We start from the raw sequence: 12,525 nt of genomic DNA on the forward strand, positions 1-12,525 counted from the left end.
AATGTGAAAGGAGTAGTCGAACTTAAGGTTGGAAATAGGTTACCAAAAAACGAGAATTCCTGGAAATGTGTTGAATGTGTAAACATGGCCATTTGAATGGCTAGGATGAGTGGAATGTGTTGATGTCGGAATGGTTTGAATAGGTTGAAAAATGTGGGAATTGTACATCTTGGAAAAATGTCCCATTCATTTAAATGGGGACTTCCTGGAAATTTGGGAAGTTTGGGAAAAGTGGGATTTTTAAAAAAATGATTAGGAGCCTGAATGAGCTGAATTGGTTGATGTTGGAATCGTTTAAATCGGTCAAGAAATGTTGGATTAGTAACAGTTTTTGATTGAGAAATTCCTGGAATTTTGGAAAAACTGGTAATGTGTCTAGTTCCTTAACCAACTGGATTTTTGTCCTGAATATGAGGAGTGTTTTGACGGTGGATCGGTTGAAATGGGTTGAAAAATGTGAAAGGAGTAGTCGAACTTAAGGTTGGAAATAGGTTACCAAAAAAACGAGAATTCCTGGAAATGTGTTGAATGTGTAAACATGGCAATTTGAATGGCTAGGATGAGTGGAATGTGTTGATGTCGGAATGGTTTGAATAGGTTGAAAAATGTGGGAATTGTACATCTTGGAAAAATGTCCCATTCATTTCAATGGGGACTTCCTGGAAATTTGGGAAGTTTGGGAAAAGCAGGATTTTTTTGAAAATGATTAGGAGCCTGAATGAGCTGAATTGGTTGATGTTGGAATCGTTTAAATCGGTCAAGAAATGTTGGATTAGTAACAGTTTTTAATTGAGAAATTCCTGGAATTTTGGGAAAACTGGTAATGTGTCTAGTTCCTTAACCAATTTGATTTTTGTCCTGAAAATGAGGAGTGTTTTGACGGTGGATCGGTTGAAATGGGTTGAAAAATGTGAAAGGAGTAGTCGAACTTAAGGGTGGAAATAGGTTACCAAAAAACGAGAATTCCTGGAAATGTGTTGAATGTGTAAACATGGCAATTTGAATGGCTAGGATGAGTGGAATGTGTTGATGTCGGAATGGTTTGAATAGGTTGAAAAATGTGGGAATTGTACATCTTGGAAAAATGTCCCATTCATTTAAATGGGGACTTCCTGGAAATTTGGGAAGTTTGGGAAAAGTGGGATTTTTAAAAAAATGATTAGGAGCCTGAATGAGCTGAATTGGTTGATGTTGGAATCGTTTAAATCGGTCAAGAAATGTTGGATTAGTAACAGTTTTTGATTGAGAAATTCCTGGAATTTTGGAAAAACTGGTAATGTGTCTAGTTCCTTAACCAACTGGATTTTTGTCCTGAATATGAGGAGTGTTTTGACGGTGGATCGGTTGAAATGGGTTGACAAATGTGAAAGGAGTAGTCGAACTTAAGGTTGGAAATAGGTTACCAAAAAACGAGAATTCCTGGAAATGTGTTGAATGTGTAAACATGGCAATTTGAATGGCTAGGATGAGTGGAATGTGTTGATGTCGGAATGGTTTGAATAGGTTGAAAAATGTGGGAATTGTACATCTTGGAAAAATGTCCCATTCATTTCAATGGGGACTTCCTGGAAATTTGGGAAGTTTGGGAAAAGCGGGATTTTTTGGAAAATGATTAGGAGCCTGAATGAGCTGAATTAGTTGATGTTGGAATCGTTTAAATCGGTCAAGAAATGTTGGATTAGTAACAGTTTTTAATTGAGAAATTCCTGGAATTTTGGGAAAACTGGTAATGTGTCTAGTTCCTTAACCAACTTGATTTTTGTCCTGAAAATGAGGAGTGTTTTGACGGTGGATCGGTTGAAATGGGTTGAAAAATGTGAAAGGAGTAGTCGAACTTAAGGGTGGAAATAGGTTACCAAAAAACGAGAATTCCTGGAAATGTGTTGAATGTGTAAACATGGCAATTTGAATGGCTAGGATGAGTGGAATGTGTTGATGTCGGAATGGTGTGAATAGGTTGAAAAATGTGGGAATTGTACATCTTGGAAAAATGTCCCATTCATTTCAATGGGGACTTCCTGGAAATTTGGGAAGTTTGGGAAAAGTGGGATTTTTAAAAAAATGATTAGGAGCCTGAATGAGCTGAATTGGTTGATGTTGGAATCGTTTAAATCGGTCAAGAAATGTTGGATTAGTAACAGTTTTTGATTGAGAAATTCCTGGAATTTTGGGAAAACTGGTAATGTGTCTAGTTCCTTAACCAACTTGATTTTTGTCCTGAATATGAGGAGTGTTTTGACGGTGGATCGGTTGAAATGGGTTGACAAATGTGAAAGGAGTAGTCGAACTTAAGGGTGGAAATAGGTTACCAAAAAACGAGAATTCCTGGAAATGTGTTGAATGTGTAAACATGGCAATTTGAATGGCTAGGATGAGTGGAATGTGTTGATGTCGGAATGGTTTGAATAGGTTGAAAAATGTGGGAATTGTACATCTTGGAAAAATGTCCCATTCATTTAAATGGGGACTTCCTGGAAATTTGGGAAGTTTGGGAAAAGTGGGATTTTTAAAAAAAATGATTAAGAGCCTGAATGAGCTGAATTGGTTGATGTTGGAATCGTTTAAATCGGTCAAGAAATGTTGGATTAGTAACAGTTTTTGATTGAGAAATTCCTGGAATTTTGGGAAAACTGGTAATGTGTCTAGTTCCTTAACCAACTTGATTTTTGTCCTGAATATGAGGAGTGTTTTGACGGTGGATCGGTTGAAATGGGTTGACAAATGTGAAAGGAGTAGTCGAACTTAAGGGTGGAAATAGGTTACCAAAAAACGAGAATTCCTGGAAATGTGTTGAATGTGTAAACATGGCAATTTGAATGGCTAGGATGAGTGGAATGTGTTGATGTCGGAATGGTGTGAATAGGTTGAAAAATGTGGGAATTGTACATCTTGGAAAAATGGCCCATTCATTTCAATGGGGACTTCCTGGAAATTTGGGAAGTTTGGGAAAAGTGGGATTTTTAAAAAAATGATTAGGAGCCTGAATGAGCTGAATTGGTTGATGTTGGAATCGTTTAAATCGGTCAAGAAATGTTGGATTAGTAACAGTTTTTGATTGAGAAATTCCTGGAATTTTGGGAAAACTGGTAATGTGTCTAGTTCCTTAACCAACTTGATTTTTGTCCTGAATATGAGGAGTGTTTTGACGGTGGATCGGTTGAAATGGGTTGAAAAATGTGAAAGGAGTAGTCGAACTTAAGGGTGGAAATAGGTTACCAAAAAAACGAGAATTCCTGGAAATGTGTTGAATGTGTAAACATGGCAATTTGAATGGCTAGGATGAGTGGAATGTGTTGATGTCGGAATGGTTTGAATAGGTTGAAAAATGTGGGAATTGTACATCTTGGAAAAATGTCCCATTCATTTCAATGGGGACTTCCTGGAAATTTGGGAAGTTTGGGAAAAGCAGGATTTTTTTGAAAATGATTAGGAGCCTGAATGAGCTGAATTGGTTGATGTTGGAATCGTTTAAATCGGTCAAGAAATGTTGGATTAGTAACAGTTTTTAATTGAGAAATTCCTGGAATTTTGGGAAAACTGGTAATGTGTCTAGTTCCTTAACCAATTTGATTTTTGTCCTGAAAATGAGGAGTGTTTTGACGGTGGATCGGTTGAAATGGGTTGAAAAATGTGAAAGGAGTAGTCGAACTTAAGGGTGGAAATAGGTTACCAAAAAACGAGAATTCCTGGAAATGTGTTGAATGTGTAAACATGGCAATTTGAATGGCTAGGATGAGTGGAATGTGTTGATGTCGGAATGGTTTGAATAGGTTGAAAAATGTGGGAATTGTACATCTTGGAAAAATGTCCCATTCATTTAAATGGGGACTTCCTGGAAATTTGGGAAGTTTGGGAAAAGTGGGATTTTTAAAAAAATGATTAAGAGCCTGAATGAGCTGAATTGGTTGATGTTGGAATCGTTTAAATCGGTCAAGAAATGTTGGATTAGTAACAGTTTTTGATTGAGAAATTCCTGGAATTTTGGAAAAACTGGTAATGTGTCTAGTTCCTTAACCAACTGGATTTGTGTCCTGAATATGAGGAGTGTTTTGACGGTGGATCGGTTGAAATGGGTTGAAAAATGTGAAAGGAGTAGTCGAACTTAAGGTTGGAAATAGGTTACCAAAAAACGAGAATTCCTGGAAATGTGTTGAATGTGTAAACATGGCAATTTGAATGGCTAGGATGAGAGGAATGTGTTGATGTCGGAATGGTTTGAATAGGTTGAAAAATGTGGGAATTGTACATCTTGGAAAAATGTCCCATTCATTTCAATGGGGACTTCCTGGAAATTTGGGAAGTTTGGGAAAAGCGGGATTTTTTTGAAAATGATTAGGAGCCTGAATGAGCTGAATTGGTTGATGTTGGAATCGTTTAAATCGGTCAAGAAATGTTGGATTAGTAACAGTTTTTAATTGAGAAATTCCTGGAATTTTGGGAAAACTGGTAATGTGTCTAGTTCCTTAACCAACTTGATTTTTGTCCTGAAAATGAGGAGTGTTTTGACTGTGGATCGGTTGAAATGGGTTGAAAAATGTGAAAGGAGTAGTCGAACTTAAGGGTGGAAATAGGTTACCAAAAAACGAGAATTCCAGGAAATGTGTTGAATGTGTAAACATGGCAATTTGAATGGCTAGGATGAGTGGAATGTGTTGATGTCGGAATGGTGTGAATAGGTTGAAAAATGTGGGAATTGTACATCTTGGAAAAATGGCCCATTCATTTCAATGGGGACTTCCTGGAAATTTGGGAAGTTTGGGAAAAGTGGGATTTTTTAAAAAATGATTAGGAGCCTGAATGAGCTGAATTGGTTGATGTTGGAATCGTTTAAATCGGTCAAGAAATGTTGGATTAGTAACAGTTTTTAATTGAGAAATTCCTGGAATTTTGGGAAAACTGGTAATGTGTCTAGTTCCTTAACCAATTTGATTTTTGTCCTGAAAATGAGGAGTGTTTTGACGGTGGATCGGTTGAAATGGGTTGAAAAATGTGAAAGGAGTAGTCGAACTTAAGGGTGGAAATAGGTTACCAAAAAACGAGAATTCCTGGAAATGTGTTGAATGTGTAAACATGGCAATTTGAATGGCTAGGATGAGTGGAATGTGTTGATGTCGGAATGGTTTGAATAGGTTGAAAAATGTGGGAATTGTACATCTTGGAAAAATGTCCCATTCATTTAAATGGGGACTTCCTGGAAATTTGGGAAGTTTGGGAAAAGTGGGATTTTTAAAAAAATGATTAAGAGCCTGAATGAGCTGAATTGGTTGATGTTGGAATCGTTTAAATCGGTCAAGAAATGTTGGATTAGTAACAGTTTTTGATTGAGAAATTCCTGGAATTTTGGAAAAACTGGTAATGTGTCTAGTTCCTTAACCAACTGGATTTGTGTCCTGAATATGAGGAGTGTTTTGACGGTGGATCGGTTGAAATGGGTTGAAAAATGTGAAAGGAGTAGTCGAACTTAAGGTTGGAAATAGGTTACCAAAAAACGAGAATTCCTGGAAATGTGTTGAATGTGTAAACATGGCAATTTGAATGGCTAGGATGAGTGGAATGTGTTGATGTCGGAATGGTTTGAATAGGTTGAAAAATGTGGGAATTGTACATCTTGGAAAAATGTCCCATTCATTTCAATGGGGACTTCCTGGAAATTTGGGAAGTTTGGGAAAAGCGGGATTTTTTTGAAAATGATTAGGAGCCTGAATGAGCTGAATTGGTTGATGTTGGAATCGTTTAAATCGGTCAAGAAATGTTGGATTAGTAACAGTTTTTAATTGAGAAATTCCTGGAATTTTGGGAAAACTGGTAATGTGTCTAGTTCCTTAACCAACTTGATTTTTGTCCTGAAAATGAGGAGTGTTTTGACTGTGGATCGGTTGAAATGGGTTGAAAAATGTGAAAGGAGTAGTCGAACTTAAGGGTGGAAATAGGTTACCAAAAAACGAGAATTCCTGGAAATGTGTTGAATGTGTAAACATGGCAATTTGAATGGCTAGGATGAGTGGAATGTGTTGATGTCGGAATGGTGTGAATAGGTTGAAAAATGTGGGAATTGTACATCTTGGAAAAATGGCCCATTCATTTCAATGGGGACTTCCTGGAAATTTGGGAAGTTTGGGAAAAGTGGGATTTTTTTAAAAATGATTAGGAGCCTGAATGAGCTGAATTGGTTGATGTTGGAATCGTTTAAATCGGTCAAGAAATGTTGGATTAGTAACAGTTTTTGATTGAGAAATTCCTGGAATTTTGGGAAAACTGGTAATGTGTCTAGTTCCTTAACCAACTTGATTTTTGTCCTGAATATGAGGAGTGTTTTGACGGTGGATCGGTTGAAATGGGTTGACAAATGTGAAAGGAGTAGTCGAACTTAAGGGTGGAAATAGGTTACCAAAAAACGAGAATTCCTGGAAATGTGTTGAATGTGTAAACATGGCAATTTGAATGGCTAGGATGAGTGGAATGTGTTGATGTCGGAATGGTTTGAATAGGTTGAAAAATGTGGGAATTGTACATCTTGGAAAAATGTCCCATTCATTTCAATGGGGACTTCCTGGAAATTTGGGAAGTTTGGGAAAAGTGGGATTTTTAAAAAAAATGATTAGGAGCCTGAATGAGCTGAATTGGTTGATGTTGGAATCGTTTAAATCGGTCAAGAAATGTTGGATTAGTAACAGTTTTTGATTGAGAAATTCCTGGAATTTTGGGAAAACTGGTAATGTGTCTAGTTCCTTAACCAACTTGATTTTTGTCCTGAATATGAGGAGTGTTTTGACGGTGGATCGGTTGAAATGGGTTGAAAAATGTGAAAGGAGTAGTCGAACTTAAGGGTGGAAATAGGTTACCAAAAAACAGGAATTCCTGGAAATGTGTTGAATGTGTAAAAATGGTAGTTTGAATGTCCAGGATGAGTGGAATGTGTTGGTGTCGGAATGGTTTGAATAGGTTAAAAAATTTGCGGAAATGTGGAAATGGTGGAAGTTTGAAAAATGGCCATACATTTTAAATTGGGAAAATGCAAAAAAAAAAAGGGAATTATGTGAAATCCGAGAATTTTTACTTAGAATTGTTGAAGTAGAGAACACAATTCCTGAACAGGCTGAATAGTTTGAAGTTGGAACGGATTGAATCTGATGAAGAATGTGGGAATTGTGGAACTTTGAAGAATGTCCCATTCATTTCAATGGGAATTTCAGAAAAAATTGTGAATTTCGGGAAAAGCGGGAATTTTTGGGAAAATGGTAAAAAACTTGAATGTTCAGAATGAGTTGAAATTGTTGGTGTTGGAATTTTTCAAATTGGTAGAGAAATGTTGAAGTAGTAACATGTTGAATTGAGAAATGGTATGACGGAATTCCTGGAATTTTGGGAAAAACGGGAATTTTTGTGAAAATGGTAAAAAACTTGAATGTTCAGAATGAGTTGAAATTTGGGTGTTGGAATTTTTCAAATTGGTAGAGAAATGTTGAAGTAGTAACATGTTGAATTGAGAAATGGTATTGTGGAATTCCTGGAATTTCGGGAAAATCTGTAATTTTTGTGAAAATGGTAAAAAAAAACCTTGAATGTTCAGAATGAGTTGAAATAGTTGGTGTTGGAATTTTTCAAATTGGTGGAGAAATTTTGGAGTACTAACAGGAATTCTGGAAAATCCTGGAATTTTTTTGAACTTGGAAAAGAGGAAGTTTGAATTTCTAGGATGGCGGAATATGTTGAAGGTGGAATAGGTTGAATAAGTTGAAAAATGTGGAAATGGTGGAAGTTTAAAATATGGCCAATTCATTTTGAATTGGGAAAATGCAACAAAAAAAAAAGGGTAATTATGTGATATCCGGAAATATTTTCTTAGAATTGTTGAAGTAGAGTACACAATTCCTGAACAGGCGGAATATTTTGAAATTGGAATGGATTGAATCAGATGAAGAATGTGGGAATTGTGGGAGTTTGAAGAATGTCCCATTCATTCCAATGGGAATTTCAGAAAAAATTGGGAATTTCGGGAAATTTTTGAGAAAATGGTAAAAAAAACTTGAATGTTCAGAATGAGTTGAAATGGTTGGTGTTGGTGTTGGAATTTTTCAAATTGGTGGAGAAATGTTGAAGTAGTAACATGTTGAATTGAGAAACGGTATTATGGAATTCCTGGAATTTCGGGAATTTTTCCAGTTCAAAAAACAAAATCGTTTTTTGTGCTGATCAAGAGGAATGATTTGACGGTGGAACGGGTGAAATGCGTAGAAAAATGTGGAAGGAGTAGTCGCCAGAAATAAGGGTGGAAATAGGGCTTTGGAAAAGCAGGAATTCTGGAATTTTTTTGAACTTGGAAAAGGGGAAGTTTACATTTCCAGGATGGCGGAATATGTTGAAGGTGGAATGGTTTGAATAGGATGAAAAATGGGAATATTAGAAAATGGCCAATTCATTTTGAATGTGAAAAATGTCCCGGAAAACCTGGAATTCTGGGAATTTTTTGGATTTGTCAATGGAAAGCCCGCGATTCCCGAATAGGCTGAACAGTTTGAAACGGTTTGAATAGGTTGAAAAATGTGGAAATGGAAGTTTGAAAAATGGTCAATTCATTTTGAATGGGAAAAATGTCCCAGAAAACCTGAAATTCTGGGAACATTGGGAATTTTCGCAATTTGTGAAAGGAAAGCCTGTGGTTCCCGAATAGGTGGAACAGTTTGAAACGGTTTGAATCGGTTGAAAAATGTGGAAATGGAAGTTTGAAAAATGGCCAATTCATTTTGAATAGGAAAAATGTCCTCGAAAACCTGGAATTCTGGGAAATTTGGGAATTTTTGGAATTTGTCAATGGAAAGCCTGCGATTCCCGAATAGGCTGAATAGTTTGAAACGGTTTGAATACGTTGACAAATGTGGATATGGAAGTTTGAAAAATGGCCAATTCATTTTGAATGGGAAAAATGTCCCAGAAAACCTGGAATTCTGGGAAATTTGGGAATTTTCGGAATTTGTCAAGGGAAAGCCTGTGATTCCCGAATAGGCTGAACAGTTTGAAACGGTTTGAATCGGTTGAAAAATGTGGAAATGGAAGTTTGAAAAATGGCCAATTCATTTTGAATGGGAAAAATGTCCTCGGAAACCTGGAATTCTGGGAAATTTGGGAATTTTCAGAATTTGTCAAGGGAAAGACCGCAATTCCCGAATAGGCTGAATAGTTTGAAACGGTTGAAAAATGTGGAAATGGAAGTTTGAAAAATGGCCAATTCATTTTGAATGGGAAAAATGTCCCAGAAAACCTGAAATTCTGGGAAATTTGGGAATTTTCGGAATTTGTCAATGGAAAGCCCGCGATTCCCGAATAGGCTGAACAGTTTGAATCGGTTGAAAAATGTGGAAATGGAAGTTTGAAAAATGGCCAATTCATTTTGAATGGGAAAAATGTCCCAGAAAACCTGGAATTCTGAGAAATTTGGGAATTTTCGGAATTTGTCAAGGGAAAGCCCGCGATTCCCTAATAGGCTGAACAGTTTGAAACGGTTTGAATCGGTTGAAAAATGTGGAAATGTACGTTTGAAAAATGGCCAATTCATTTTGAATGGGAAAAATGTCCTCGAAAACCTGGAATTCTGGGAAATTTGGGAATTTTCGGAATTTGTCAAGGGAAATCCCGTGGTTCCCGAATAGATTGAACAGTTTGAAACGGTTTGAATCGGTTGAAAATGCGGAAATGGAAGTTTGAAAAATGGCCAATTCATTTTGAATGGGAAAAATGTCCTCAGAAACCTGGAATTCTGGGAAATTTGGGAATTTTCAGAATTTGTCAAGAGAAAGCCAGCAATTCCCGAATAGGCTGAATAGTTTGAAACGGTTTGAATCGGTTGAAAAATGTGGAAATGGAAGTTTGAAAAATGGCCAATTAATTTTAAATGGGAAAAATGTCCCAGAAAACCTGAAATTCTGGGAACATTGGGAATTTTCGCAATTTGTCAAGGGAAAGCCTGTGGTTCCCGAATAGGTTGAACAGTTTGAAACGGTTTGAATCGGTTGAAAAATGTGGAAATGGAAGTTTGAAAAATGGCCAATTCATTTTGAATGGGAAAAATGTCCCAGAAAACCTGGAATTCTGGGAAATTTGGGAATTTTCGGAATTTGTCAAGGGAAAGACCGCAATTCCCGAATAGGCTGAATAGTTTGAAACGGTTGAAAAATGTGGAAATGGAAGTTTGAAAAATGGCCAATTCATTTTGAATAGGAATAATGTCCTCGAAAACCTGAAATTCTGGGAAATTTGGGAATTTTTGGAATTTGTCAAGGAAAAGCTTGCAATTCCCGAATAGGCTGAACAGTTTGAAACGGTTTGAATCGGTTGAAAATGTGGAAATGGAAGTTTGAAAAATGGCCAATTAATTTTGAATGGGAAAAATGTCCCAGAAAACCTGGAATTCTGGGAAATTTGGGAATTTTCAGAATTTGTCATGGGAAAGCCCGCGATTCCCGAATAGGATGAATATTTTGAAACGGTTTGAATACGTTGAAAATGTGGAAATGGAAGTTTGAAAAACGGCCAATTAATTTTGAATAGGAATAATGTCCTCGAAAACCTGAAATTCTGGGAAATTTGGGAATTTTTGGAATTTGTCAAGGGAAAGCCCGCGAATCCCGAATAGGCTGAACAGTTTGAAACGGTTTGAATCGGTTGAAAAAATGTGGAAATGGAAGTTTGAAAAATGGCCAATTCATTTTGAATGGGAAAAATGTCCCAGAAAACCTGAAATTCTGGGAACATTGGGAATTTTCGCAATTTGTGAAGGGAAAGCCTGTGGTTCCCGAATAGGTTGAACAGTTTGAAACGGGTTGAATCGGTTGAAAAATGTGGAAATGGAAGTTTGAAAAATGGCCAATTCATTTTGAATAGGAAAAATGTCCCAGAAAACCTGGAATTCTGGGAAATTTGGGAATTTTCGGAATTTGTCAAGGGAAAGACCGCAATTCCCGAATAGGCTGAATAGTTTGAAACGGTTGAAAAATGTGGAAATGGAAGTTTGAAAAATGGCCAATTCATTTTGAATGGGAAAAATGTCCCAGAAAACCTGAAATTCTGGGAAATTTGGGAATTTTCGGAATTTGTCAAGGGAAAGCCCGCGATTCCCGAATAGGCTGAACAGTTTGAAATGGTTTGAATCGGGTGAAAAATGTGTAAGGTAGAGCGCGCCAAAATGTGTAGAAGAAGAAGAAGAATAAAAACCTTTAACAGCAGCTACATATAATACCGGAAACAAAAGAGGAAGAGTGTGACGTCACGACGGTTACTCACAGCGGGTTCCTCCTCTCTGGCAGATGGCGATGCACGGAGATCTTGTCGCTGACATAAATGTTGATCTGATGCTTGGCCAAGATCTCCTCCTCTTTCCGCTTCTCCTCCTCGTCCAGCTGCAGGAGGACAGCTGCGCCCATCTCCCCGGGGGCGCTGGGGTCCAGGGGGGGCTTTTCGTACACCGGCCTGCTCAGCTCTACCTCCCCCCCTCCTCCTTCTCCTCCTCCTCCTCCTCCTCCTCCACCTGTGTGGGCTTTCCGTTGCAGGTCGACGTTGGCGCCCGGAGAAAAGTCCCCGAAATAATAGAAGAGCGCCAACACGGCGGCAGCTGCCAGGAGCCCCTTGAAAGTGAGCCGGCTCTTTCTCCGACAGCGAGCCATCGCTTTGTCCCGTTCGTTCACGAAAGGCTCCGCTAACTTCTGCCACTTCTGGCCGCGCCGCCGCCAAACATGTCAGAGCAACAAGAGCGACAAGTCAAGAGTTCCTGTGCCAACAAGTGGGACACTCCTCTTTCCTCCTCCTCCTTCATTGGGCCAGGACGACAATAAATGGATTAAGAAGGCGGATTAATTATTGACCGGGATTAGTTACCTGGCGGTTACTTTAGCTAGCTTTAATTAAATCTAGGTCAAATCAAAACCGCCCAGCGCCTTTTCCTTTACCTTTACAGCGAGGTCAAGACGAAGACACGTTTGTTTACATTGGAATGTTATCGTTTGGAGTCCGCCCTGAACTTTTGAAGCCGCTGCCTTGTGAAGTTTGCTTGGAATGGACTTCGACAAGCTCGCGTCGAACTAGCTAAATCGTACTTCCGGTTTCGGGGTAGCCTAAAGACAGCGAACATTCGTCACACTGTTTTTTTTTTTTTTTTTTTTTTTTTCCCATTCAGCGTTATAACATCATTTAAAAAACTAATTTGTTTCAAGCATCCACGCCTTATACATTTTGGTTATTACATATATGACAATTTAGTCATACAATGTAGTTTTTTTTTTTTTTTCTTTTAGTTTTTTTTAATTATGAATTGATTAACGTGGACCCTGACTTAAACAAGTTGAAAAACTTATTGGGTGTTACCATTTAGTGGTCATTTGTATGGAATATGTACTGTGCAATCTACTAATAAGTTTCAATCAATCAATCAATTTTATTTTGAAGCATTGTTTTCCGCCTGCTTGATGAAGGCAAACTCGACTCCGAGCTTTACTTCCGTTTTCATAAAAAGACAACAAACCATCGTCACAGTTT

At 37.8% G+C, this 12,525-nt stretch overlaps 1 protein-coding gene across 1 annotated transcript in view; it reads right to left on the reverse strand.

The window, feature by feature from the left end:
- galnt12 (UDP-N-acetyl-alpha-D-galactosamine:polypeptide N-acetylgalactosaminyltransferase 12) overlaps positions 1-12,148 on the reverse strand; it is a 43,273-nt gene extending 31,125 nt beyond the window's left edge. Inside the window, exon 1 of the mRNA XM_061930819.1 lies at positions 11,278-12,148. Coding sequence (XP_061786803.1) covers positions 11,278-11,657 — 380 coding nt within the window. The 5' untranslated portion in view covers positions 11,658-12,148. The remainder of the gene's footprint in view (positions 1-11,277) is intronic.
- Between the last annotated feature and the right edge of the window lie 377 nt (positions 12,149-12,525).

The sequence above is a fragment of the Nerophis lumbriciformis genome, linkage group LG37 (genome assembly GCF_033978685.3).
Source record: "Nerophis lumbriciformis linkage group LG37, RoL_Nlum_v2.1, whole genome shotgun sequence".
Classification (NCBI taxonomy): Eukaryota; Metazoa; Chordata; class Actinopteri; order Syngnathiformes; family Syngnathidae; genus Nerophis; species Nerophis lumbriciformis.